Genomic DNA, 25,557 nt, shown 5'->3' on the forward strand with positions numbered 1-25,557 from the left:
TAGCATATTTCTGCCTAATGATCTATGTTTGGACTGCGTTTGAAACAGAAAACAAAAAAGGCTGATGCGTCACCTAGAAGTACCCGTGGGATTCTAAACTACTGTCCCAGGCAGTTAACTCACCACAACAGCAGCACTTGTTAATTCATCACAGCTGAAGGCTATTACGCAATAAAAATGATAAATAAAAAGAGCCTGAGCCAAGGTCTTTTAATATTCAAATGTATTCATTCAATCCCTTATTGTGCAGTTGAAAATATCAACCAGAGGTCTGTGAGGACTGGCAGAGCGAGAGAGATTGAGGGGGACCTGGAGCGGACACATGTTGTGTCCAAAATAGCACCCTATTCCCTATTTAGTGCACCAGGGCCCTGCTTAAAAGCAGTATACTATTTAGGGAATAGGGTGCCATTTCAAATCAAATCAAATCAAATTTTATTTGTCACATACACATGGTTAGCAGATGTTAATGCGAGTGTAGCGAAATGCTTGTGCTTCTAGTTCCGACAATGCAGTAATAACAAGTAATCTAACTAACAATTCCAAAACTACTGTCTTGTACACAGTGTAAGGGGATAAAGAATATGTACATAAGGATATATGAATGAGTGATGGTACAGAGCAGCATAGGCAAGATACAGTAGATGGTATCGAGTACAGTATGTACAAATGAGATGAGTATGTAAACAAAGTGGCATAGTTTAAAGTGGCTAGTGATACATGTATTACATAAGGATACAGTCGATGATATAGAGTACAGTATATACGTATGCATATGAGATGAATAATGTAGGGTAAGTAACATTATATAAGGTAGCATTGTTTAAAGTGGCTAGTGATATATTTACATCATTTCCCATCAATTCCCATTATTAATGTGGCTGGAGTTGAGTCAGTGTGTTGGCAGCAGCCACTCAGTGTTAGTGGTGGCTGTTTAACAGTCTGATGGCCTTGAGATAGAAGCTGTTTTTCAGTCTCTCGGTCCCAGCTTTGATGCACCTGTACTGACCTCGCCTTCTGGATGATAGCGGGGTGAACAGGCAGTGGCTCGGGTGGTTGATGTCCTTGATGATCTTTATGGCCTTCCTGTGACATCGGGTGGTGTAGGTGTCCTGGAGGGCAGGTAGTTTGCCCCCGGTGATGCGTTGTGCAGACCTCACTACCCTCTGGAGAGCCTTACGGTTGAGGGCGGTGCAGTTGCCATACCAGGCGGTGATACAGCCCGCCAGGATGCTCTCGATTGTGCATCTGTAGAAGTTTGTGAGTGCTTTTGGTGACAAGCCGAATTTTTTCAGCCTCCTGAGGTTGAAGAGGCGCTGCTGCGCCTTCTTCACGATGCTGTCTGTGTGAGTGGACCAATTCAGTTTGTCTGTGATGTGTATGCCGAGGAACTTAAAACTTGCTACCCTCTCCACTACTGTTCCATCGATGTGGATAGGGGGGTGTTCCCTCTGCTGTTTCCTGAAGTCCACAATCATCTCCTTAGTTTTGTTGACGTTGAGTGTGAGGTTATTTTCCTGACACCACACTCCGAGGGCCCTCACCTCCTCCCTGTAGGCCGTCTCGTCGTTGTTGGTAATCAAGCCTACCACTGTTGGGTCGTCCGCAAACTTGATGATTGAGTTGGAGGCGTGCGTGGCCACGCAGTCGTGGGTGAACAGGGAGTACAGGAGAGGGCTCAGAACGCACCCTTGTGGGGCCCCAGTGTTGAGGATCAGCGGGGAGGAGATGTTGTTGCCTACCCTCACCACCTGGGGGCGGCCCGTCAGGAAGTCCAGTACCCAGTTGCACAGGGCGGGATCGAGACCCAGGGTCTCGAGCTTGATGACGAGCTTGGAGGGTACTATGGTGTTGAATGCCGAGCTGTAGTCGATGAACAGCATTCTCACATAGGTATTCCTCTTGTCCAGATGGGTTAGGGCAGTGTGCAGTGTGGTTGAGATTGCATCGTCTGTGGACCTATTTGGGCGGTAAGCAAATTGGAGTGGGTCTAGGGTGTCAGGTAGGGTGGAGGTGATATGGTCCTTGACTAGTCTCTCAAAGCACTTCATGATGACGGATGTGAGTGCTACGGGGCGGTAGTCGTTTAGCTCAGTTACCTTAGCTTTCTTGGGAACAGGAACAATGGTGGCCCTCTTGAAGCATGTGGGAACAGCAGACTGGTATAGGGATTGATTGAATATGTCCGTAAACACACCGGCCAGCTGGTCTGCGCATGCTCTGAGGGCGCGGCTGGGGATGCCGTCTGGTCCTGCAGCCTTGCAAGGGTTAACACGTTTAAATGTCTTACTCACCTCGGCTGCAGTGAAGGAGAGACCGCATGTTTTCGTTGCAGGCCGTGTCAGTGGCACTGTATTGTCCTCAAAGTGGGCAAAAAAGTTATTTAGTCTGCCTGGGAGCAAGACATCCTGGTCCGTGACTGGGCTGGATTTCTTCCTGTAGTCCGTGATTGACAGTAGACCCTGCCACATGCCTCTTGTGTCTGAGCCGTTGAATTGAGATTCTACTTTGTCTCTGTACTGGCGCTTAGCTTGTTTGATAGCCTTGCGGAGGGAATAGCTGCACTGTTTGTATTCGGTCATGTTACCAGACACCTTGCCCTGATTAAAATCAGTGGTTCGCGCTTTCAGTTTCACACGAATGCTGCCATCAATCCACGGTTTCTGGTTAGGGAATGTTTTAATCGTTGCTATGGGAACGACATCTTCAACGCACGTTCTAATGAACTCGCACACCGAATCAGCGTATTCGTCAATGTTGTTATCTGACGCAATACGAAACATCTCCCAGTCCACGTGATGGAAGCAGTCTTGGAGTGTGGAGTCAGCTTGGTCGGACCAGCGTTGGACAGACCTCAGCGTGGGAGCCTCTTGTTTTAGTTTCTGTCTGTAGGCAGGGATCAACAAAATGGAGTCGTGGTCAGCTTTTCCGAAAGGGGGGCGGGGCAGGGCCTTATATGCGTCGCGGAAGTTAGAGTAACAATGATCCAAGGTCTTTCCACCCCTGGTTGTGCAATCGATATGCTGATAAAATTTAGGGAGTCTTGTTTTCAGATTAGCCTTGTTAAAATCCCCAGCTACAATGAATGCAGCCTCCGGATAAATCGTTTCCAGTTTGCAGAGAGTTAAATAAAGTTTGTTCAGAGCCATCGATGTGTCTGCTTGGGGGGGGGGGATATATACGGCTGTGATTATAATCGAAGAGAATTCTCTTGGTAGATAATGCGGTCTACATTTGATTGTGAGGAATTCTAAATCAGGTGAACAGAAGGATTTGAGTTCCTGTATGTTTCTTTCATCACACCATGTCACGTGACATGGGGCATACGCCCCCGCCCCTCTTCTTACCAGAAAGATGTTTGTTTCTGTCAGCGCGATGCGTGGAGAAACCCGTTGGCTGCACCGCTTCGGATAGAGTCTCTCCAGTGAGCCATGTTTCAGTGAAGCAAAGGACGTTACAGTCTCTGATGTCCCTCTGGAATGCTACCCTTGCTCGGATTTCATCAACCTTGTTGTCAAGAGACTGGACATTGGCAAGAAGAATGCTAGGGAGTGGTGCACGGTGTGCCCGTCTCCGGAGTCTGACCAGAAGACCGCCTCGTTTCCCTCTCTTTCGGAGTCGTTTTTTTGGGTCGCTGCATAGGATCCACTCCGTTGTCCTGTTTGTAAGGCAGAACACAGGGTCCGCGTCGCGAAAAACATATTCTTGTACTGATGGTGAGTTGACGCTGATCTTATATTCAGTAGTTCTTGTCGACTGTATGTAATGAAACCTAAGATGACCTGGGGTACTAATGTAAGAAATAACACGTAAAAAAACAAAAACAAATTTGGGATGAACCCGGTCAGAAACACTCATAGCTAGACTTCTCCTTCTCCTCCCAAAGTCTTATGGGTTCAATAATGCATGAAATATCACTGAAGTATGCAGGATTACGAGTTCAAGCCTCCCTTTATTCAAAAACATTGAATATGAAGGTTATTGTGGCCAATCTGGAGCGTGTTTTTAAGTGTAGGTGCTAGGTGAGGGAGAATCAGTGTCTAATCAGTGTTTACAACTAGGCAAAGGTTGTAGAATGAGAGTAAAGGTTTTCTGTTTATTGAGAAATTGTTAAACAAAAACGTCGTATCCACTTGGAGAACACTTGTATGATGTCAATGCCATGTGAATGGAGTATGTGACAATTCAACAATTGTTAAAAGGGAATGTAAAACCTTTCGTTTTTTTATTCAATATTTACATAGTTTTCTGACTGTGAATGTGATAGGGACGTGCTTCTCTCTTCACAAGCACAATTAGATACGAATCTATACTGAACAAAAACATAAAAACGCAACATGCAATAATTTCAAAGATTTAACTGAGTTACAGTTCATATAAGGAAATCAGTCAATTGAAATAAATTCATTAGGCCCTAATCTCTGAATTTCACATGACTGGGAATACAGATATGCATTTGTTGGTCATCAATACCATGAAAATAAATCAAATGGGCCTCACAATATGCCTCGGATCGCATCACGGTATTTCTGTGCATTCAAATTGCCAACAATAAAATGCAATTGTGTTCGTTGTCCATAGCTTATGCCTGCCCATACCATAACCCCACCATGGGGCACTCTGTTCACAACCTTGACATCAGCAAACACAACGCCATACACATAGTCTGCGGTTGTGAGGCCGGTTAGATGCACAGCCAATTCTTTAAAATTATATTGGAGGCGGTTTATGATAGAGAAATAAACATTTAAACATTCAATTCTCTGGCAACAGCTCTGGTGGACATTCCGGCAGTCAGCATGCCAATTGCATCTGTAGCATTGTGTTGTGTAACAAAACGGCACATTTTAGAGTGGCCTTTTATTGTCCCAGCACAAGGTGCACCTCTGTAATGATCATGCTGTTTAATCAGCTTCTTGATATGCCACACCTGTTAGGTGGATGGATTATCTTGGCAAAGGAGAAATGCTCACTAACAGCGATGTAAACACATTTGTCCACAACCTTTGAGAGAAATAGTTTTTTTTGTGCGTATTGGACATTTCTGGGATCTTTTATTTCAGCTCATGAAACATGGGACCAACACTTCACATGTTGCATTTAAATATTTTTTCAGTGTAGATACATCGGCTCAGATACGATACAGCAACGATACTTTAAGTTTGAAACGATTCGGTGCGATTCAATTTGATTCATGGAAAGAACCTGATGCGGGAAGAATACGAATCAATGCACTAAAAACTGTTGCATGAACATATTCATTTTCCCTTTTAAACTAACATCTATCTGATAGTGAGCTGGATCTGTCTGAGTCGACTTATGGGACTCCCAATTACGTCCGGTTATGATACAGCCTGGATTCTAACCAGGTTGTCTGTAGTGACGCCTCTTGCACTGAAATGCAATGCCTTAGACTGCTGCGCCACTCGGGAGTAGTGTGTGTGTAAAGATGATTACAAGCATATTTCCTGAAGTCTCCCTTGTGCAAACAGAGAAGCCAAAGCGCTAACTGACTAGCTGCCCTAACCCCTTGGGCCTGCCTTGCACTAAGGAATAGTGAAGATACTAGCAGTAAAAACTGGACCAGTAACACAAAACTAATCCAAGAGCAAGATGTGCCATTCCCCCTGCAGCCTTACCTCTGAGCTGGTGTGGTCAGCCTGCAGTTGCTCATATTTGCTCTTGAGGTGTTCGGACTCCTCCTCCCTCTCACGTGTCATCCTGTCCATCAACGTCTGCACCTGAATCAGCTCCTTCTGCAGTAGCTCCACGTCCTCCACTCCTGGCCGCTGCAGCTATGGGGTAGCAGAAGGATCCGAGGTGATGGCAAAGGGGGAAGAGGTTTGGGCTTTGCTATTCACAAGAAGCATTGCCTGAGTGAGAAGAACCATGCCTCGAACAAAAGAGATCTCAGAAGACCTAAGATTAAGAATTGTTGCTATAAATAAAGCTGGAAAGAGTTACAAAAGTATCTCTAAAAGTCAGTCCACGGTAAGACAAATTGTCAATAAATGGCTACATTTCAGCACTGTTACTACTCTCCGCAGAGTGAAGGAAAAGCAGCCAACAAGTGCTCAGCATATGTGGGAACTCCTTCAAGACCTTTGGAAAAGCATTCCAGGTGAAGCTGGCTGAGAGAATGCCAAGAGTTTGCAAACCTGTCATCAAGGCAAAGAGTGGCTACTTTGAAGAATCTCAAATATAAGATACATTTATTTGTTTAACCCTTTTTTGCTTACTACATGATTCCATCTGTGTTATTTCAAAGTTTTGATATTTTCACTATTATTCTACAATGTAGAAAATAGTAAACAAACAAAAACCTGTGAATGAGTAGGTGTCCAAACTTTTAACTGGTAGCTATATATCAGTCTATATATATATATATATATATATATATATATATATATAGTGGGGAGAACAAGTATTTGATATACTGCCGATTTTGCAGGTTTTCCTACTTACAAAGCATGTAGAGGTCTGTAATTTTTATCATAGGTACACTTCAACTGTGAGAGACGGAATCTAAAACAAAAATCCAGAAAATCCCATTGTATGATTTTGAAGTAATTAATTTGCATTTTATTGCATGCAATAAGTATTTGATCACCTACCAACCAGTAAGAATTCTGGCTCTCACAGACCTGTTAGTTTTTCTTTAAGAAGCCCTCCTCTTCTCCACTCATTACCTGTATTAACTGCACCTTGTTTGAACTCGTTACCTGTATAAAAGACACCTGTCCACACACTCAATCAAACAGACTCCAACCTCTCCACAATGGCCAAGACCAGACAGCTGTGTAAGGACGTCAGGGATAAAATTGTAGACCTGCACAAGGCTGGGATGGGCTACAGGACAATAGGCAAGCAGCTTGGTGAGAAGGCAACAACTGTTGGCGCAATTATTAGAAAATGGAAGAAGTTCAAGATGACGGTCAATCACCCTCGGTCTGGGGCTCGATGCAAGATCTCACCTCGTGGGGCATCAATGATCATGAGGAAGGTGAGGGATCAGCCCAGAACTACACGGCAGGACCTGGTCAATGACCTGAAGAAAGCTGGGACCATAGTCTCAAAGAAAACCATTAGAAGCACACTACGCCGACATGGATTCAAATCCAGCAGCGCACGCAAGGTCCCCCTGCTCAAGCCAGCGCATGTCCAGGCCCATCTGAAGTTTGCCAATCACCATCTGGATGATCCAGAGGAGGAATAGGAGAAGGTCATGTGGTCTGATGAGACAAAAATAGAGCTTTTTGGTCTAAACTCCACTCGCCGTGTTTGGAGGAAGAAGAAGGATGAATACAACCCCAAGAACACCATCCTAACCGTGAAGCATGGAGGTGGAAACATCATTCTTTGGGGATGCTTTTCTGCAAAGGGGACAGGACGACTGCACCGTATTGAGGGGAGGATGGATGGGGCCATGTATCGCAAGATCTTGGCCAACAACCACCTTCCCTCAGTAAGAGCATTGAAGATGGGTCATGATTGGGTCTTCCAGCATGACAACAACCCGAAACACACAGCCAGGGCAACTAAGGAGTGGCTCCGTAAGAAGCATCTCAAGGTCCTGGAGTGGCCTAGCCAGTCTCCAGACCCGAACCCAATAGAAAATCTTTGGAGGGAGCTGTAAGTCCGTATTGCCCAGTGACAGCCCCGAAACCTGAGGGATCTGGAGAAGGTCTGTATGGAGGAGTGGGCCAAAATCCCTGCTGCAGTGTGTACAAACCTGGTCAAGAACTACAGGAAACGTATGATCTCTGTAATTGCAAACAAAGGTTTCTGTACCAAATATTAATTTCTGCTTTTCTGATGTATCAAATACTTATTGCATGCAATAAAATGCAAATTAATTACTTAAAAATTATACAATGTGATTTTCTGGATTGTTGTTCTAGATTCAGTCTCTCACAGTTGAAGTGTACCTATGATAAAAATTACAGACCTCTACATGCTTTTTAAGTAGGAAACCCTGAAAAACCGGCAGTGTATCAAATACTTGTTCTCCCCACTGTGTGTGTGTGTGTGTGTGTGTACATATATATATATATATATATATATATATATATATATTTGCAGGACGGCCACTCCTGCAAATAGAGAGTCAACAGTGAAGAGGCGACTCCGGGATGCTGACCTTCTAGGCAGAGTTCCTCTGTCCAGTGTCTGTTATTTTGTCCATCTTAATCTTTTCTTTTTATTGGCCAGTCTGAGATATGGGTTTTTCTTTGCAACTCTGCCTAGATGGCCAGCAACCCGGAGTCGCCTCTTCACGTTGAGACTGGTGTTTTGCGGGTACTATTTAACAAAGCTGCCAGTTGAGGACGTGTGAGGCGTCTGTTTCTCAAACTTGACACTCTAATGTACTTGCCCTCTTGCTCAGTTGTGCACCGGGGCCTCCCACTCCTCTTTCTATTCTGGTTAGAGCCAGTTTGAGCTGTTCTGTGAAGGGAGTAGTACACAGTGCTGTACGAGATCTTCATAACTTGCCAATATCTCGCACGGAATACCCTTAATTTCTCTGAAGAAGAATAGACTGACGAGTTTCAGAAGAAAGATCTTTGTTTCTGCCAATTTTGAGCCTGTAATCAAAGCCATAAATGCTGATGCTCCAGATACTCAACTAGTCTAAAGAAGGCCAGTTTTATTGCTTCTTTAATCAGAACAGTTTTCAGCTGTGCTAACATAATTGCAAAAGGGTTTTCATATTATCAATTAGCCTTTTAAAATTATAAACTTGGATTCACTAACACAACGTGCCATTGGAACACAGGAGTGATGGTTGCTGATAATGGGCCTCTGTACGCCTATGTAGATATTCCATTTTTTTTTTTTTATCTGCCGTTTCCAGCTACAATAGTCATTTACAACATTAACAATGTCTACACTGTATTTCTGATCAATTTGATGTTATTTTAAAGGACAAAAAATTTGCTTTTCTTTCAAAAACAAGGACATTTCTAAGTGACCCCAAACTTTAGAACGGTAGTGTGTGTATATATATGGAGCATCAGCATTTGTGGCTTCGATTATGGCTCAAAATGGGCAGAAACAAAGACCTTTCTTCTGAAACCCGTCAGTCTATTCTACACATACATATACATATATACACACACACACACACACACACACACACACACACACACACAAACAGTTGAATTCAGAAGTTTACATACACTTAGGTTGGTGTCATTAAAACTCGTTTTTCAACCACTCCATAAATTTCTTCTTAACAAACTATAGTTTTGGCAAGTCGGTTAGGACATCTACTTTGTGCATGACAAGTAATTAACATATTATTTCACTTAAAATTCAAATGTATCACAATTCCAGTGGGTCAGAAGTTTACATACACTAAGTTGACTGTGCCTTTAAACAGCTTGGAAAATTCCAGAAAATTATGTCATGGCTTTAGAAGCTTCTGATAGGCTAATTCACATCATTTGAGTCAACTGGAGGTATACCTGTGGATGTATTTCAAGGCCTACCTTCAAACTCACTGCCTCTTTGCTTGACATCATGGGAAAAACAAAAGAAATCTGCCCAAAAAATTGTAGACCTCCACAAGTCTGGTTCTTCCTTGGGAGAATTTTCCAAACGCCTGAAGGTACCACGTTCATCTGTACAAACAATAGTACGCAAGTATAAACACCATGGAACCACGCAGCCGTCATACCGCTCAGGAAGGAGACACGTTCTGTCTCCTAGAGATGAATGTACTTTGGTGCGAAAAGTGCAAATCAATCCCAGAACAACAGTAAAGGACCTTGTGAAGATGCTGGAGGAAACAGGTACAAAAGTATCTATATTCACAGTAAAACCAGTCCTATATCGACATAACCTGAAAGGCCGCTCAACAAGGAAGAAGTCACTGCTCCAAAACCGCCATAAAAAAGTCAGACTACGGTTTGCAAATGCACATGGGGACAAAGATCGTACTTTTTGGAGAAATGCCCTCTGGTCTGATGACACAAAAATAGAACTGTTTGGCCATAATGACCATTGTTATGTTCGGAGAAAAAAGGGGGAGGCTTGCAAGCCGAAGAACACCATCCCAACCGTGAATCACAGGGGTTGGCAGCATCATGTTGTGGGGGTGCTGTGCTGCAGGAGGGACTGGTGTACTTCACAAAATAGATGGCGTCATGAGGGAGGAAAATGACGTGGATATATTGAAGCAACATCTCAAGACATCAGTCAGGAAGTTGAAGCTTGGTCGCAAATGCGTCTTCCAAATGAACAATGACTTCAAGCACTTCCCAAGTTGTGGCAAAATGGCCTAAGGACAACAAAGTCAAGGTATTGGAGTGGCCGTCATAAAGCCCTGACCTCAATCCCATAGAAAAATTGTGGGCAGAACTAAAAAAGCGTGTGTGAGCAAGGAGGCCTACAAACCTGACTCAGTTACACCAGTTCTGTCAGGAGGAATGGGCCAAAATTCACCCAACTTATTGTGGGAAACTTGTGAAAGGCTACCCAAAACGTTTGACCCAAGTTAAACAATTTAAAGGCAATGCTACCAAATACTAATTGAGTGTATGTAAACTTCTGACCCACTGGGAATGTGATGAAATAAATAAAAGCTGAAATAAATCATTCTCTCTACTATTATTCTGACATTTCACATTCTTAAAATAAAGTAGTGATCCTAACTGACCTAAGAGAGGGAATTTTTACTAGGATTAAATGTCAGGAATTGTGAAAAACTGAGTTTTAATGTATTTGGCAAAGGTGTATGTAAACGTCCGACAACTGTAATATATACACACACACACACGTGACAGTGTGTCTATGCTTTTATGTATGCTTGTCTGACAGTGTATACACAGTCTCTGTTAGTTACCAGTTCAGTGTGGAGCCGGTCCTTGTCCTGCCTCTCTCTCTGCAGCTCCTGGCTCAGGTTCGCCAGCCTCTGGTCTGCATCCTCCCTCAGGCTCTTCTCCTCATCATAACGAGACTTGACATCTATCAGGGTCACCAACACACATTAAATTGAATTGCCCTTTAGAGAACAATAAAGTATCAATCTGTATTTTTATCTTCTATCCTAACCCTTACCTCTGAGCTACCTGCCTATGGAACATCCATTTCCCCAAAAAATATACATTTACACAATGAATAGTGAAATTAAATGTGGTTCAACCAAAGCAGGTTTAGAGAAGCTAAATGAACTATACCTCAGACTCCCTACTGAACACAACACAATAGATTCACATTATGGCCCAGATATGAAGTCGGGAGAACAACATCCACTGTGGTTTCCAACAGAGTCAGCCAGCAACACACAGTGCTCCCAGTCACACCGACCACACTGAAGCTGGATATAAAGATGGCCGCCACACACTAACCCACAATATCTGTGGCCAGCTGGGCAGCCTTCTGCTCAAACAGGTCTTTCATCTGCTTGATGTTGAACGTCTCTGTCTCCGCCTCGTTCAGCTTAATCACCAAGGCTGCATGGGGGAAATGGAAAGGAATGAGCATCAATATCTCAGTGATTGAAGTCCGCTATCAAAGTAACGAGACAATAGGAATTCAAGAACTGGGTCATGTTCATTTGAGCACACAATAGCAAAACATTGTGCAAGGGAAAATGAAAACAAAATGTCTTATTGGACGATTACATAAAGTACTTTTTTGTTTCTCAACGTTTTCTTCTGTTTGGGGCCTATTGAACATGATCTTAATTCACTCACCAGAATCCTCTAATCCTGTCTGGCCATCATTCTGTGGACCCTGAACAGAGAGGAATACTGATGTCACACCATACCAGCTAAGCACTGTATCAAGCATCAGCATTGCTCAACTGTAAAATGCATTTGACTGTAGTTTGCTATTTTATTATCGCATGACTGCTACTGCATCCTTATTTCAGGTCAATTCCCCCAATGCATTCTGGTACAATTCGACATGAAAAATTCAAATGTATTTGAACTGAGGAGGGCGTTTATTTCTGAGCAAGTGGCCGTCTTAAGATATTATTTGATATGAGTCATCTAAGAGGAATTACTTGCTTCAGGTGTCCTTGCACTTTGTCTAGTTCCTTCTTCAACTCTGCAGAGAACCATTTCTCCTCCTGAATCACACACACACACACACACACACACACACACGATCAATAAACATAATACATTATCTATATAATCTCTTCCCAAAAATGTATGTTCGTACCTTGAGCGAAGTCTGCAGTTCTTGCAACTCTTGCCGGAGAAGCACAAGGTCTTCACTGAAAAAAAAGAGATGACATTACCTGAAATGTACTTTAAAAATGTTCTTTATTAATCTGTACTTCTATAGAACACTTTGTAATTACTCTAAGTATATAAGGATAAGACAGACTGAGGAAGAAGAAAATGTGTGGGTGTGCTGGTAAATGTTATGACCAGGGGCCATAGGAGGAAAAAGGTACACGATAAGCCTAGTATTCTACACACCGAGATCGAGGGCAACGAAGTATAACCCTTATGTTAAACAGTAGAAAAAGGGGTTCTTACCGGCCAGGGCCCATGTGTGAGGGCTGGTCTCCTGAATCGTGGTACAGCTCATAGTGCTTGAATAGCTCCTCTGCTGAGTTGTGGGACTTCATGCACTGGGGACAGATGAACCCCTACAAACAGACAGATGTTATCAGACTACAGGAGAGGGATCATGGCCCTACAACTTAATGTTCAGTGGTACAGTAGCCCAGGGGTTCCCCCTTTGGTAGGCAATACAGTCAGTCAGGTGAGTTACACGAGACAAGTGTTACCTCAGAGGTCTGGTCATTGTTGAAGTCTGCACTGGGCTGGTCTGACTCAGAGTTCTGAGAGCCTCCTTTCCCAGGAGTCTGTAAGAGGGAGACAAAACATTGTCAAATGACAGTGAGTCACAGCCGGGGGCATCTTGTGAGGCCATCCATTTCCTGAAATCTACCAAAACAAGTAGCGTTGACATGTTATGGGTATTGAAGAACAGCTCTGATATGTTATTTTCTTCCACAGTTGCACTAGCTTAAATTGAATAGCTGAGACTAGGGCTGGCACAATTACCATAAATCCATGTAACCGAAGGTTATTGATGAAGACCGTCATAAAAATAAAATAACCATAATAACCATTTAAATACAGTGCCTTCAGAAAGTATTCACACCCGTTAACTTTTTCCATTTTTTGTTGTGTTACAGCCTGAATTTCAAATGGATTCAATTTATTTTTTGTCACTGGCTTACACAATACCCCATAATATCAAAGTGGAATTATGTTTTCACATTTTTTACAAAATAATTAAAAATTAAAAGTTGAAATGTCTTCATTCAATAAGTATTCAACCCCTTCATTATGGCAAGCCTAAGTAAGTTCAGGAGTAAAAATGTGCTTAACAAGTCACCTAAGTTGCATGGCCTCACTGTGTGCAATAGTGCTTAAACTCTATTAAGCTAAAATCTGGATTTGTTTTAAGATGTCATACCAAGGATCATTTAGCTATTTGATTTGGAATTGTATGACCCCTTAAGGTATCAAGAAAATATACATTTGGCATTACTGCTATTAGTCCATAGAAATGCATTGAATAACAGATTCACTACATGGAACAACAAACAGTCCCCTGTCGTGTCTTTGGCTATGCCATATTAAGTGATATGACATGCTATTCTATAAAATCCTATTACCTGATTGAGCTAATCATGTAAATGTAATTAACTAGAAAGTTGGGGCACCACAAAATAATATTTATAGAGCTGTTATCTTCTGAATAAGCTCTTAAAGACCTAGTAATATTTTACATCAATAGCAGTCAATATTAATCGTCACCTTATTTCAGTCTCATCTGAAAGTTGTAAATTCTTGGTTATCTTCACGAACCCTGGCTAACAAGTTGAATCAGCAATACAAAATTGGGTTTAATTATTTATTTAGCAGATATGACAGCTGGTTACACAAAGGAAAGTGGGTTGGGCTTGAGTGAAAGAGCGGGAAGACTGAAGCACAAAAGGGAAAAGCTGTGCTATCGTAAATACAATATCCTATGCATTCTAAATTACTGCCCATTTGGAAAAGGAAAATGCAATAAATATTTACTCTGAGCTGCGCTTCAATAGGTTGGTGGTAGATGGATAGATGGATGGCCGTGTTGCCCAACAGAGTCCTTTGAAGAGTGTCTCTGGTGGTGAACGGGAAACGTTGTAGTGTCGTCGTTGGGTGGTAGACGGGATACTCTGTCTGTCCTTTCCTAACCCACGTTTTTAACTGCTGTTGCTAACTCAACGGCTAGGATGTCTCACTTCTTTAGTGAATAAGAGTTCAAAGTTCATACCATTCACAACCAATGCTCACACTGCGGTTGGCTTAGTTCTGTAGATGACATGTTAGTCCTTTTTAACGTATGGACCATCGTCCTCACGTCCTCAGAACAGGAGGTTATATTGTCGTCAAGGCTTTATATACAGTGCCTTGCGAAAGTATTCGGCTCCCTTGAACTTTGCGACCTTTTGCCACATTTCAGGCTTCAAACATAAAGATATAAAACTGTATTTTTTGGTGAAGAATCAACAACAAGTGGGACACAATCATGAAGTGGAACGACATTTATTGGATATTTCAAACTTTTTAACAAATCAAAAACTGAAAAATTGGGCGTGCAAAATTATTCAGCCCCTTTACTTTCAGTGCAGCAAACTCTCTCCAGAAGTTCAGTGAGGATCTCTGAATGATCCAATATTGACCTAAATGACTAATGATGATAAATACAATCCACCTGTGTGTAATCAAGTCTCCGTATAAATGCACCTGCACTGTGATAGTCTCAGAGGTCCGTTAAAAGCGCAGAGGGCATCATGAAGAACAAGGAACACACCAGGCAGGTCCGAGATACTGTTGTGAAGAAGTTTAAAGCCGGATTTGGATACAAAAAGATTTCCCAAGCTTTAAACATCCCAAGGAGCACTGTGCAAGCGATAATATTGAAATGGAAGGAGTATCAGACCACTGCAAATCTACAGAGACCTGGCCGTCCCTCTAAACTTTCAGCTCATACAAGGAGAAGACTGATCAGAGATGCAGCCAAGAGGCCCATGATCACTCTGGATGAACTGCAGAGATCTACAGCTGAGGTGGGAGACTCTGTCCATAGGACAACAATCAGTCGTATATTGCACAAATCTGGCCTTTATGGAAGAGTGGCAAGAAGAAAGCCATTTCTTAAAGATATCCATAAAAAGTGTTGTTTAAAGTTTGCCACAAGCCACCTGGGAGACACACCAAACATGTGGAAGAAGGTGCTCTGGTCAGATGAAACCAAAATTGAACTTTTTGGCAACAATGCAAAACGTTATGTTTGGCGTAAAAGCAACACAGCTCATCACCCTGAACACACCATCCCCACTTTAAAACATGGTGGTGGCAGCATCATGGTTTGGGCCTGCTTTTCTTCAGCAGGGACAGGGAAGATGGTTAAAATTGATGGGAAGATGGATGGAGCCAAATACAGGACCATTCTGGAAGAAAACCTGATGGAGTCTGCAAAAGACCTGAGACTGGGACGGAGATTTGTCTTCCAACAAGACAATGATCCAAAACATAAAGCAAAATCTACAATGGAATGGTTCAAAAATAAACATATCCAGGTGTTAGAATGGCCAAGTCAAAGTCCAGACCTGAATCCAATCGAGAATCTGTGGAAAGAACTGAAAACTGCTGTTCACAAATGCTCTCCATCCAACCTCACTGAGCTCGAGCTGTTTTGCAAGGAGGAATGGGAAAAAATTTCAGTCTCTCGATGTGCAAAACTGATAGAGACATACCCCAAGCGACTTACAGCTGTAATCGCAGCAAAAGGTGGCGCTACAAAGTATTAACTTAAGGGGGCTGAATAATTTTGCACGCCCAATTTTTCAGTTTTTGATTTGTTAAAAAAGTTTGAAATATCCAATAAATGTCATTCCACTTCATGATTGTGTCCCACTTGTTGTTGATTCTTCACAAACAAATACAGTTTTATATCTTAATGTTTGAAGCCTGAAATGTGGCAAAAGGTCGCAAAGTTCAAGGGGGCCGAATACTTTCGCAAGGCACTGTAGGTAGGGAGAGGAGTGCGTGTTTCATTGGTTATAACCAATGTCTCTTCACGTGGGCGGGCCATGAGTCGGGCCTAATTCACTCATGAAAACCCAATTCTCACATTTTAGAAGCTAAAATCACATTTCATATTCAAACATTTAAATTGCACAACAATTCCATGTGAATCTGATAACTATAATGTGTAGACTTTCCACTGTAGAGTTTGTCATCCTATCATTGATGAGAAAGTCTCAGATGACAACCGAACTGACATCATATTCATTAAGTACCAACGCATATGTTCAACTAGTCGGTTTACCAAAATATGGTTAATCCCCCCCCTCCCACCTACTGATGTTCCCAGAATCTCTATGTTAACCAAGGGATTTTCAATAGTCCCATCAGTATGGTAGAGAGAGGAAAAAAAGGGGGAGGGGGTATTTATGACTGTCATAAACCTACCCCCAGGCCAGAGTCATGACACCCCCCCCAAAAAAAATCAAAAGGTTTAGATTATTTATCTCTCAAATATTGAACAATGTTCCCTGATCTTTCTTATTTACTTTTAACATGCATTTAACCCCTTATTTTAGGCACTAAACTATCTCCATATATACTTTCATTCCTGTTTTAAAACTGTTACCGGGGAAATTCAGAAAAGGCTTGTGGGCATCCAAGAGCAAAACAACTGACATGTATGTGTTCGTGAGAGACTCATAATAGTTTTTAGCCCAAACTGTTGGGACACTACTCCCTCCTTTCAAAGAGCGCATCTTTGCGCTAGCTTGCGACTCTTCGTCTTACAGGAACGCGCTCACCGGCCAAGCACACGCACTGTCGTGGATGCAAGGTCCGATCCCACTTCTAACACCAATGTAATGAAACAGCAGGGAGCAGGTCTCGAACCCTCGACCTTCCAGCCCGAGGTCCGGCGCGCTATCGACTCTGCCACAAAAGCATGCTCGAACGGCAGAGTTACAATACTATACTAACTAGCAGTAGGCTATAAAGGCCTGGGGAAAGTTGTGGAATTTCAATAAAACCAGAGAGGAAGAAGTGACCTTTAGGCTACTTCTGTGAATTTGCTCTTTCTCTTTGCTAATGTTGTGAGTGTGTGCTCAGTCTTCGGACTGTTGCGTTTAGAATACCCTAGCCTATTCATTGAGGATAGGCCCTGCTTTAATGAAGTTGAGACATTGCACGTCAAGAAATAGCGAGATACAGCGATATGGTGAAATGCAAACTTTGCAATGTGGAATTGAGGGACAGTAATGGTAGTAACGGTGCAATGCTTAACCATCAAAGGGATTATGTTTAATCATCTTATTGATATGCCACATTTGTCAGGATTATATTGGCAAAGAAGAAATGCTCACCAACAGGGATGTAAACACATTTGTGCACAAAATGAGAGAAATAAGACAGGATGCTCTCGATTGTGCATCTGTAAAAGTTTGCGAGTGTTTTTGGTGACAAGCTAAATTTCTTCAGCCTCCTGAGGTTGAAGAGGCGCTGCTGCGCCTTCTTCACCACGCTGTCTGTGTGGGTGGAACATTTCAGTTTGTCCATGATGTGTACGCCGAGTAACTTAACTTTCTACCCTCTCCACTACTGTCTCGTCAATGTGGATAGGAGGCTGCTCCCGCTGCTGTTTCCTGAAGTCCACAATGATCTCCTTTGTTTTGTTGACATTGAGTGTGAGGTTATTTTCCTGACACCACACTCCGAGGGCCCTCACCTCCTCCCTGTAGGCCATCTCGTCGTTGTTGGTAATCAAGCCTACCACTGTAGTGTCGTCTGCAAACCTGATGATTGTGTTGGAGGCGTGCATGGCCACGCAGTCATGGGTGAACAGGGAGTACAGGAGAGGGCTGAGAACGCACCCTTGAGGGGCACCAGTGTTGAGGATCAGTGGGGTGGAGATGTTACCTACCCTCACCACCTGGGGGCGGCCCGTCAGAAAGTTCAGGACCCAGTTGCACAGGGCGGGGTTGAGACCCAGGGTCTTAATGATGAGTTTGAAGGGTACTATGGTGTTAAATGCTGAGCTGTAATCGATGAACAGCATTCTTACATAGGTATTCCTCTTGTCCAGATGGGTTAGGGCAGTGTGCAGTGTAATTGCGTCGTCTGTGGACCTATTGGGGCAGTAAGCAAATTGGAGTGGGTCTAGGGTGTCAGGTAGGGTGGAGGTGATATGGTCCTTGACTAGTCTGTCAAAGCACTTCATGATGGCGGAAGTAAGTGCTACGGGGCGGTAGTCATTTAGCTCAGTTACCTTAGCTTTCTTGGGAACAGGAACAACTGTGGTCCTCTTGAAGCATGTGGGAACAGCAGACTGGGATAAGGATTGATTGAATATGTCCGTAAACACACCAGCCAGCTGGTCTGCACATGCTCTGAGGACACGGCCGGGGATACCGTCTGGGCCTGCAGCCTTGCGAGGGTTAACACGTTTAAATGTTTTACTCACGTTGGCTGCAGTGAAGGAGAGCCCGCAGGTTTTGGTAGCGGGCCGTGTCAGTGGCACTGTATTGTCCTCAAAGCGAGCAAAGAAGTTGTTTAGTCTGTCTGGGAGCAAGACATCGTGGTCCGCGACGGGGACGGTTTTCCTTTTGTCTGTGATTGACTGTAGACCCTGCCACATACCTCTCGTGTCTGAGCCGTTGACTTGCGACTCCACTTTGTCTCTATACTGACGCTAAGCTTGTTTGATTGCCTTGCGGAGGGAATAGCTACACTGTTTGTATTCGGTCATGTTTCTGGTCACCTTGCCCTGATTAAAAGCAGTGGTTAGCGCCTTCAGTTTTGTGTGAATGCTGCCATCAATCCACGGTTTCTGGTTGGGGAATGTTTTAACTTCTCTAGGGTAGGGGGCAGCATTGGGAATTTTGGATGAAAAGCGTGCCCAAATTAAACTGCTTGCTACTCAGACATAAAAGCTAGAATATGCATATAATTAGTAGATTTGGATAGAAAACACTGATGTTTCTAAAACTGTTTGAATTGTGTCTGTGAGTATAACAGAACTCATATGGCAGGCAAAAACCTGAGAAAAAAATCCAACCAGGAAGTGGGAAATATGAGGTTTGTAGTTTTTAACTCTTGGCCTATCGAATACACAGTGTCTATGGGGTCATATTGCACTTCCTAAGGCTTCCACTAGATGTCAACAGTGGTGTGAAGTGGGGGCGAATGAGAGGGGAATGAGTCAGAGGTCTGCCAGAGAGCCACGAGCTCAGTCTCGCACGTTCACGTGAGAGCGAGCTCTGTTCCATTGCATTTCTACAGACAAAGGAATTCTCCGGTTGGAACATTATTGAAGATTTATGTTAAAACATCCTAAAAAGATTGATTCTATACATCGTTTGACATGTTCCTACGGACTGTAACGCAACTTTTTAACTTTTCGTCTGCTGCTAGCGACCGCACCTTGTGAATTTGGATTGTGTACTGAACGCGCTAACAAAAAGAGGTATTTGGACATAAATGATGGACATTATTGAACAAAACCAACATTTATTGTGGAACTGGGATTCCTGGGAGTGCATTCTGATGAAGATCATCAAAGGTAAGTGAATATTTATAATGCTAATTCTGACTTCTGTTGACTACACAACATGGCGGATATCTGTTTGGGTTGTTTTGGTCTCTGAGTACCATACTCAGATTATTGCATGGTGTGCTTTTTTAGTAAAAAATGTTTTTAAATCACAGCAGTTGACACAGCAGTTGCATTACGGAGAAGTGGATCTAAAATTCCATGCATAACAGTTGTATCTTTTAGCAATATTTATTATGAGTATTTCTGTAAATTGATGTGGCTCTCTGCAAAATAAGCAAATGTTTTGGAACTACTGAACATAACGCGCCAATGTAAACTCAGATTTTTGGATATAAATATGAACTTTACCGAACAAAACATACATGCATTGTGTAACATGAAGTCATATAAGTGTCATCTGATGAAGATCATCAAAGGTTAGTGATTAATTTGATCTATATTTCTGCTTTTTGTGACTCCTCTCTTTGGCTGGAAAAATGGCTGTGTTTTTCTGTGACTTGGCTCTGACCTAACATAATCGTTTGGTTTGCTTTCGTCGTAAAGCCTTTTTGAAATTGGACACTGTGGCTGGATTTGCAACAAGTGTATCTTTAAAATGGTGTAAAATACATGCATGTTTGAGGAATTTTAATTATGGGATTTCTGTTGTTTTGAATTTGGCGCCCTGCTGTTGACGAGGTGGGACACTACCGTCCCACGTACCCTAGAGAGGTTAATAGACGCTGTGGGTACAACATCACCGATGCACTTGCTAATAAACTTGCTCAATCAGCGTATTCATCAATGTTGTTGTTCGACGTTATGCGGAATATATCCCAGTCCACGTGATCGAAGCAATCTTGAAGAGTGGAATCCGATTTGTCGGACCAGCTTTGAACAGACCTGAGCGCGGGTGCTTCCTGGATGAGGATAAGCCTCATACAGGCGAGTGCTGTCTAAAGACAAGTGAAATGCCATAGAAGTCCCAAGTTATTTACAAGATGTTTTAGCTTTAAATTTGGCACATTATTGTTGGATAAAGTACAAACATTATTCTGGCAAGCACAGACCAGAGTAAGAAGGGCCTAGATTGCTCTGTGTGTTCCGCCTACTCGAAGATGAGTGGAGATTGTGGAACAAATAATGTATATTTTAAAGGGAAATTACTTTATAACATGATATGTTGTTTATTCTCTGTTTTTCTTCCATGTGAATACCAGACTGCTGTGGTGTGGGCCTATGGGTGTCTATCAACTTCCAGCAACACCGGAAATGGGAGTCAAGCTTGTAAAATTAACATTAAGAGGTAAGACAGACAGTTTCATGTTAACATTGTGCCATTTATTCTTATTTTTTGATTAGCAGATGTCTCATTCATAACACTAAAGATCAATTCCACTGGAATTTCTAAAATCATTGCAGTAAGTGCAACTCCAGTCAGTCAGTAAACAGTAAATGACAAACAAATAAGGGTAACATCCTAATAGTCGAAGTGGCTACGTCTCCTTGTCCTTCTCAATCAGGATAGACCGTAGACTGCTAAATGTGAAGTGCTAAATATGTACATGTATTCTAAAAGAACCATTCAGTGTAGATGGCGGTATTATACTGTACTTATTTATGCTGACAATATTTTGAATATTACAATGTTTAGGCCTACTTGTCAGATTTGACAATTGGCATACACCAAGATGAAACGTTAAGTACAGATGAGGCTGTGACGACCAGCAGGAGGAAAGTCAGCAAAAAAACGGTGAGTGAATAACCACTTCAAACTCACACGATTTACTTATGCTGCTTTTATGTTGATTCAAATGAAGTCCAAGGTCACATATTGTGAATGCACTATCCAGAGTAATAACTGAGTGAGTGGATGCATGTGATTATGTATTGATACTTAACTGAGACTCGGCAATATGGCACGACACAACAAGCAGTGTGAACCAAAGATATTGCAGAGTGAGAGCAAGTTGCTGAAGTCATCAGCAATCACACAGATACTGGCAAGCATCTGCTCTTGTGCACAAGAGTTTGCTTCACTCTCGTAGCATGATAGTTGTCTGACAAATGCTGATGAGCTTAAGCTCCGTCACTTCACTCTTTGTTTGTCGCAGAAGTCGCCCCACTGCTCATTGTAACGTCACATTGTGAATCTACCTTTAACTTGTGATGACCATTGTGTACTATTATCATTTATTTCCATTGTATTCAGTTGCTTACATTTATTTATTATGTCACCCAGTCATGTCTATTACCTAAGTATGTTGGTGTGAATGGGAGGAGGGAGTAATTATGTGATGGTGTTTCTGCCTGACTACATTGCTGATGTTGCATTACATCAACCTATGACTGTGCGCCACATCATTAACTGCACAGTCGGGCATCAGATTGCTATATCATATGATGTGGTTAGTTTATATGTTTAACACCTACCCAGGCGTGAAATCTGGCATGCATCTGCAATGTAGTCAGGCAGGAATGCTACCACTGTGGCCCTTCATTCATTTCTCGCATCCTCTCTCCTCGCCTCTTCAAATGCATTGGAGGAGAAAGGTTGAAGGGAGAAACCTCCAATCTAACCCTCTAATCCATTTTGAAAAGGGGGTGAGGGAAGAGAACGTGAAGAATCTAGGTAAGACAAATTGACACTTCCGAATCCCAATCAAACCCTAGCCCCTAAACACTTGTTAGACCTGAGAGTGTTGGATAGATGATGGACAAGACGGAGCTACTGTAGCACAGTGCATGTGAGAGTACTACTGCCTCAGAGGACCGGGCTTTTCTGGTTGCCTCTACACTGCAGACCCCTGTTCTGATGTTCACATGTGGGGCCTGTGCGTGACAACACTTTTATAGAGGTGGAATACTGTAGCGCGGCGTATGAGTCTAAATACAGCCTTTTACCATAAGCCTCGCATTGCTCCAGCCAATGTATTGAGAGAGTGGGATCAGCTGAAGGGAGGCTTGATCCTATGATGCAGAGGCATATACTCTACTCCATTCAAATCTTGGTCCTCGAAGACAGTAGTACACTTATACACTGTGCTATTCTTCCACCATATAGATTCCAATCTGTACAGCTGATGTACTGCACTTGTCTAGGGGGAAAAGATTGGGTGCATCCAATTCTTGCCCAGGTGGCCAGATATTACAAAATGTAATATGTTTGTGTGTAGTGGTATATGCAGAAGGACCTGCTCACAAATGACAGCAATGCTGACTGTGAGGGGTGGAGTTAAACAAAATAACAATGAAATGCATATGATGAAGATAAACTAACTTCTGATCATTGATTAACAAACATTTTCATTATTGATTAAACATTTTCACAGCCAACAGGCAAACACGATAGTGTTACGTTCAGGGAAAAAATAATATTGAGATATTGTCAAAACTATACAATATAGCACCAATATATTGGCCGTCTGACAACAAATAATTTATCAAAATCAGTGTGATGTTCCACTAATATTTGTTCTATTGTTTGTAAATGTTCTCTTCTCTTTGGTCTGATTGAATAGCTATAATGTGCTGCTGCGTTTCTCCCATTGTATTTGTAGTACACATGCATCTTAATGTATTGAATACATTAGGGGTCGTGGAATGTACGTTTGGCTCCATAATAGACAAAAATGATGATCCCATCCCTGTGCTTTCCAATGCTTTTGCCAAAGACAAACTAACAACAGCACAAATGTTGACATAATATACGCACAAACTGTTCAGAACTGTTTTGGATGGGACTCATCGACAATGTGGATCACATCTCCTAGAACTGATGTCTTTATCTTTACCCAATAGTTTTTAACCCATAACCTCTTGGTTTCCTAGCCAGCGTCCAACTTTACTGAGTATGTATCTTTCCTTGACAATTCCAAACAACATAGAGGAAAGGGGGAAAAAATGGACGTAATGTGAAATAAAATTGAAATGCAGTATGTGACAGAATTAGTGTAACTGACCAAAACTTTTGCTGTGATTATCAGGTAGGCTAGAGATAAATATCTGAATATCATCAAAGATCCTCTATGATATTACTGAAATTAATGTCCATCTGTGGTTAAGCATGAACTGACTGTTCTGCTGTCTGACCACTACAACAGAGGTCATGCGACATGAAGTGTTGGAATGTGTTGGAACTTTTACAACATTCAGTAGCTTTGTCTCCGTTTTGAACATGTTGGATTGGTCATCACAGATTGGTCAAAGAAAGACTGGAACATGCAAACTGTCAAGAACTAATGACACCTCGACCTGAATCCGCGATACACAATAACACATGATAATGATAGCTAGCTGGCTAGTAGGCGCACAGATAGAACAATGAAACAGATATTTCACCGGATGTATAAATGTGAAGCATCCAGTGGGCGTTTCCATTCGACCAAATATGCTGGGCAGTGGTAGAAAGATGGAGCGAGATGAATTTGTCGTCATTACGCTAATTTTATCATCGATTAAACATTTGATCTCAATACAGTTCTGTTTCCAAAACTAGAATGGGTTACGAACAGAGTGGACAAAGTGTTGTAGACTTTACCATTTGCTAAAGTTTTAAAAACTGGTGTTGTTTAGGAGGAGTGCATGGGCAAATAGTTATTACACACGTGCACTTCACAGTGTGGGCGTTCCCTCCTTGCCCGTTACATTAGACAACGACAAGCTGTGGTCTATCTTGGGTTAGTTATAAAAATCTCTGGAGGTAATGTCTAATATTGACATTAATTGCTTGACGTTACAGCAACAAAGCTAACAATCGACCTACATAGCTAAACGAGAAGGCTAACGTTCGTTATCTAGGTAGCGGTTATAGGTTAACTAGCATCCTCTAGAGAACTAGGTTAGCTGGCTATCTAACAGTAGTAACAATTGCAACGGCTAACCTGTAGCGGTAGCTAGCTGGCTGGGCATGTTGCGTAACGTTAGCAAGCGACGCTAACTAATTACATTTTAACCATCAGCCATGGCAAGAGCCAAACTTATATTTTACTAGCTAAGTTAGTAGTAAGCGAATTGTAACAACACGCTAAGTTAACTGTCTGCTGACTGTTTTTATACGTGGACATTTGAGCCAGCTGGCTAAACGTTAAATAACGAGTTCGCATCAGAGCCATGTATCAATCTCGGCTGGTTTTGTGTCGGCCTGGCTGGCTGACAACAGAGACACAGAAGGGAAGGCCTGTGCAACACAATAAAACGGACTTGGTTTCATACAAACTGCACGCCTGCCGATTTGATTCTGGAATCTTACCATTTGAAGTATCCGTCTAAGCATGGTATCGATTTGTGTTTGGCTGTCAAATGAAATGCGATCGATCTTCCAAATGAAAAGTTTACGCCGTTGTTGGTTACTCGGTACACATGACAAGCCCACTGCTTGGTACAGCAGCTGTGAGTGGGATGGGCTCTGTCTTGAAGTAAGAAGTATGTTCAAGACCTTTAATTGTTTAAAAACAATGGTCACCAACCCTTTCTGAGTAAAGATCACATTCGCAGTCAAAAAGCAAGCCGAGATCTAGCGCTCAGATAAAAAATAAAAAAAACGTCTTTAAAAATGTAGGCCTAACTTGAACCTAATAAAAATAGTTCTGTATGAATTACAAATGTAATTCCAATATTGCCTGCCAATATTGTTCTTCTCAGACCCTATTATAGGCTGTTTCAAAACTCGAGGTTTGATAACAAAATCAATTGGTTGTAGCACTTGCAAGGCACAGCTGAGTATAAAAGGAAACAATTTGGTTATTATTATAATTTTATTTAACCTTTATTTAACCAGGTAGGCTAGTTGAAAACAAGTTCTCATTTACAACTGCGACCTGGCCAAGATAAAGCAAAGCTGTGCGACACAAACAACAACACAGAGTTACACATGGAATAAGCAAACACAGTCAATAACACAATAGAGGGGGAAAAAAGTCTATATACAGTGTGGGCAAATGAGGTAAGATACGGGAGGCAAGGAAACAAATAGGC

General features: G+C 42.3%; 1 protein-coding gene across 4 annotated transcripts in view; it reads right to left on the reverse strand.

The window, feature by feature from the left end:
* LOC139406841 (early endosome antigen 1-like) overlaps nucleotides 1-24,959 on the reverse strand; it is a 44,832-nt gene extending 19,873 nt beyond the window's left edge. Inside the window, exons 1-9 of one of the 4 annotated variants that reach the window (XM_071149923.1) lie at nucleotides 24,833-24,959; nucleotides 12,752-12,829; nucleotides 12,498-12,610; nucleotides 12,175-12,229; nucleotides 12,014-12,079; nucleotides 11,700-11,739; nucleotides 11,352-11,456; nucleotides 10,847-10,968; nucleotides 5,640-5,795 (exon numbers count right to left, since the gene is read on the reverse strand). In XM_071149923.1, coding sequence (XP_071006024.1) covers nucleotides 5,640-5,795; nucleotides 10,847-10,968; nucleotides 11,352-11,456; nucleotides 11,700-11,739; nucleotides 12,014-12,079; nucleotides 12,175-12,229; nucleotides 12,498-12,610; nucleotides 12,752-12,829; nucleotides 24,833-24,856 — 759 coding nt within the window. In that variant the 5' untranslated portion in view covers nucleotides 24,857-24,959. Of the gene's footprint in view, nucleotides 1-5,639; nucleotides 5,796-10,846; nucleotides 10,969-11,351; nucleotides 11,457-11,699; nucleotides 11,740-12,013; nucleotides 12,080-12,174; nucleotides 12,230-12,497; nucleotides 12,611-12,751; nucleotides 12,830-24,832 lie in introns of those variants that run through there. The other 3 variants (XM_071149941.1, XM_071149949.1, XM_071149932.1) reach the window with 3 other exon arrangements.
* Between the last annotated feature and the right edge of the window lie 598 nt (nucleotides 24,960-25,557).

The sequence above is a fragment of the Oncorhynchus clarkii genome, chromosome 1 (assembly GCF_045791955.1).
Source record: "Oncorhynchus clarkii lewisi isolate Uvic-CL-2024 chromosome 1, UVic_Ocla_1.0, whole genome shotgun sequence".
NCBI lineage: Eukaryota > Metazoa > Chordata > Actinopteri > Salmoniformes > Salmonidae > Oncorhynchus > Oncorhynchus clarkii.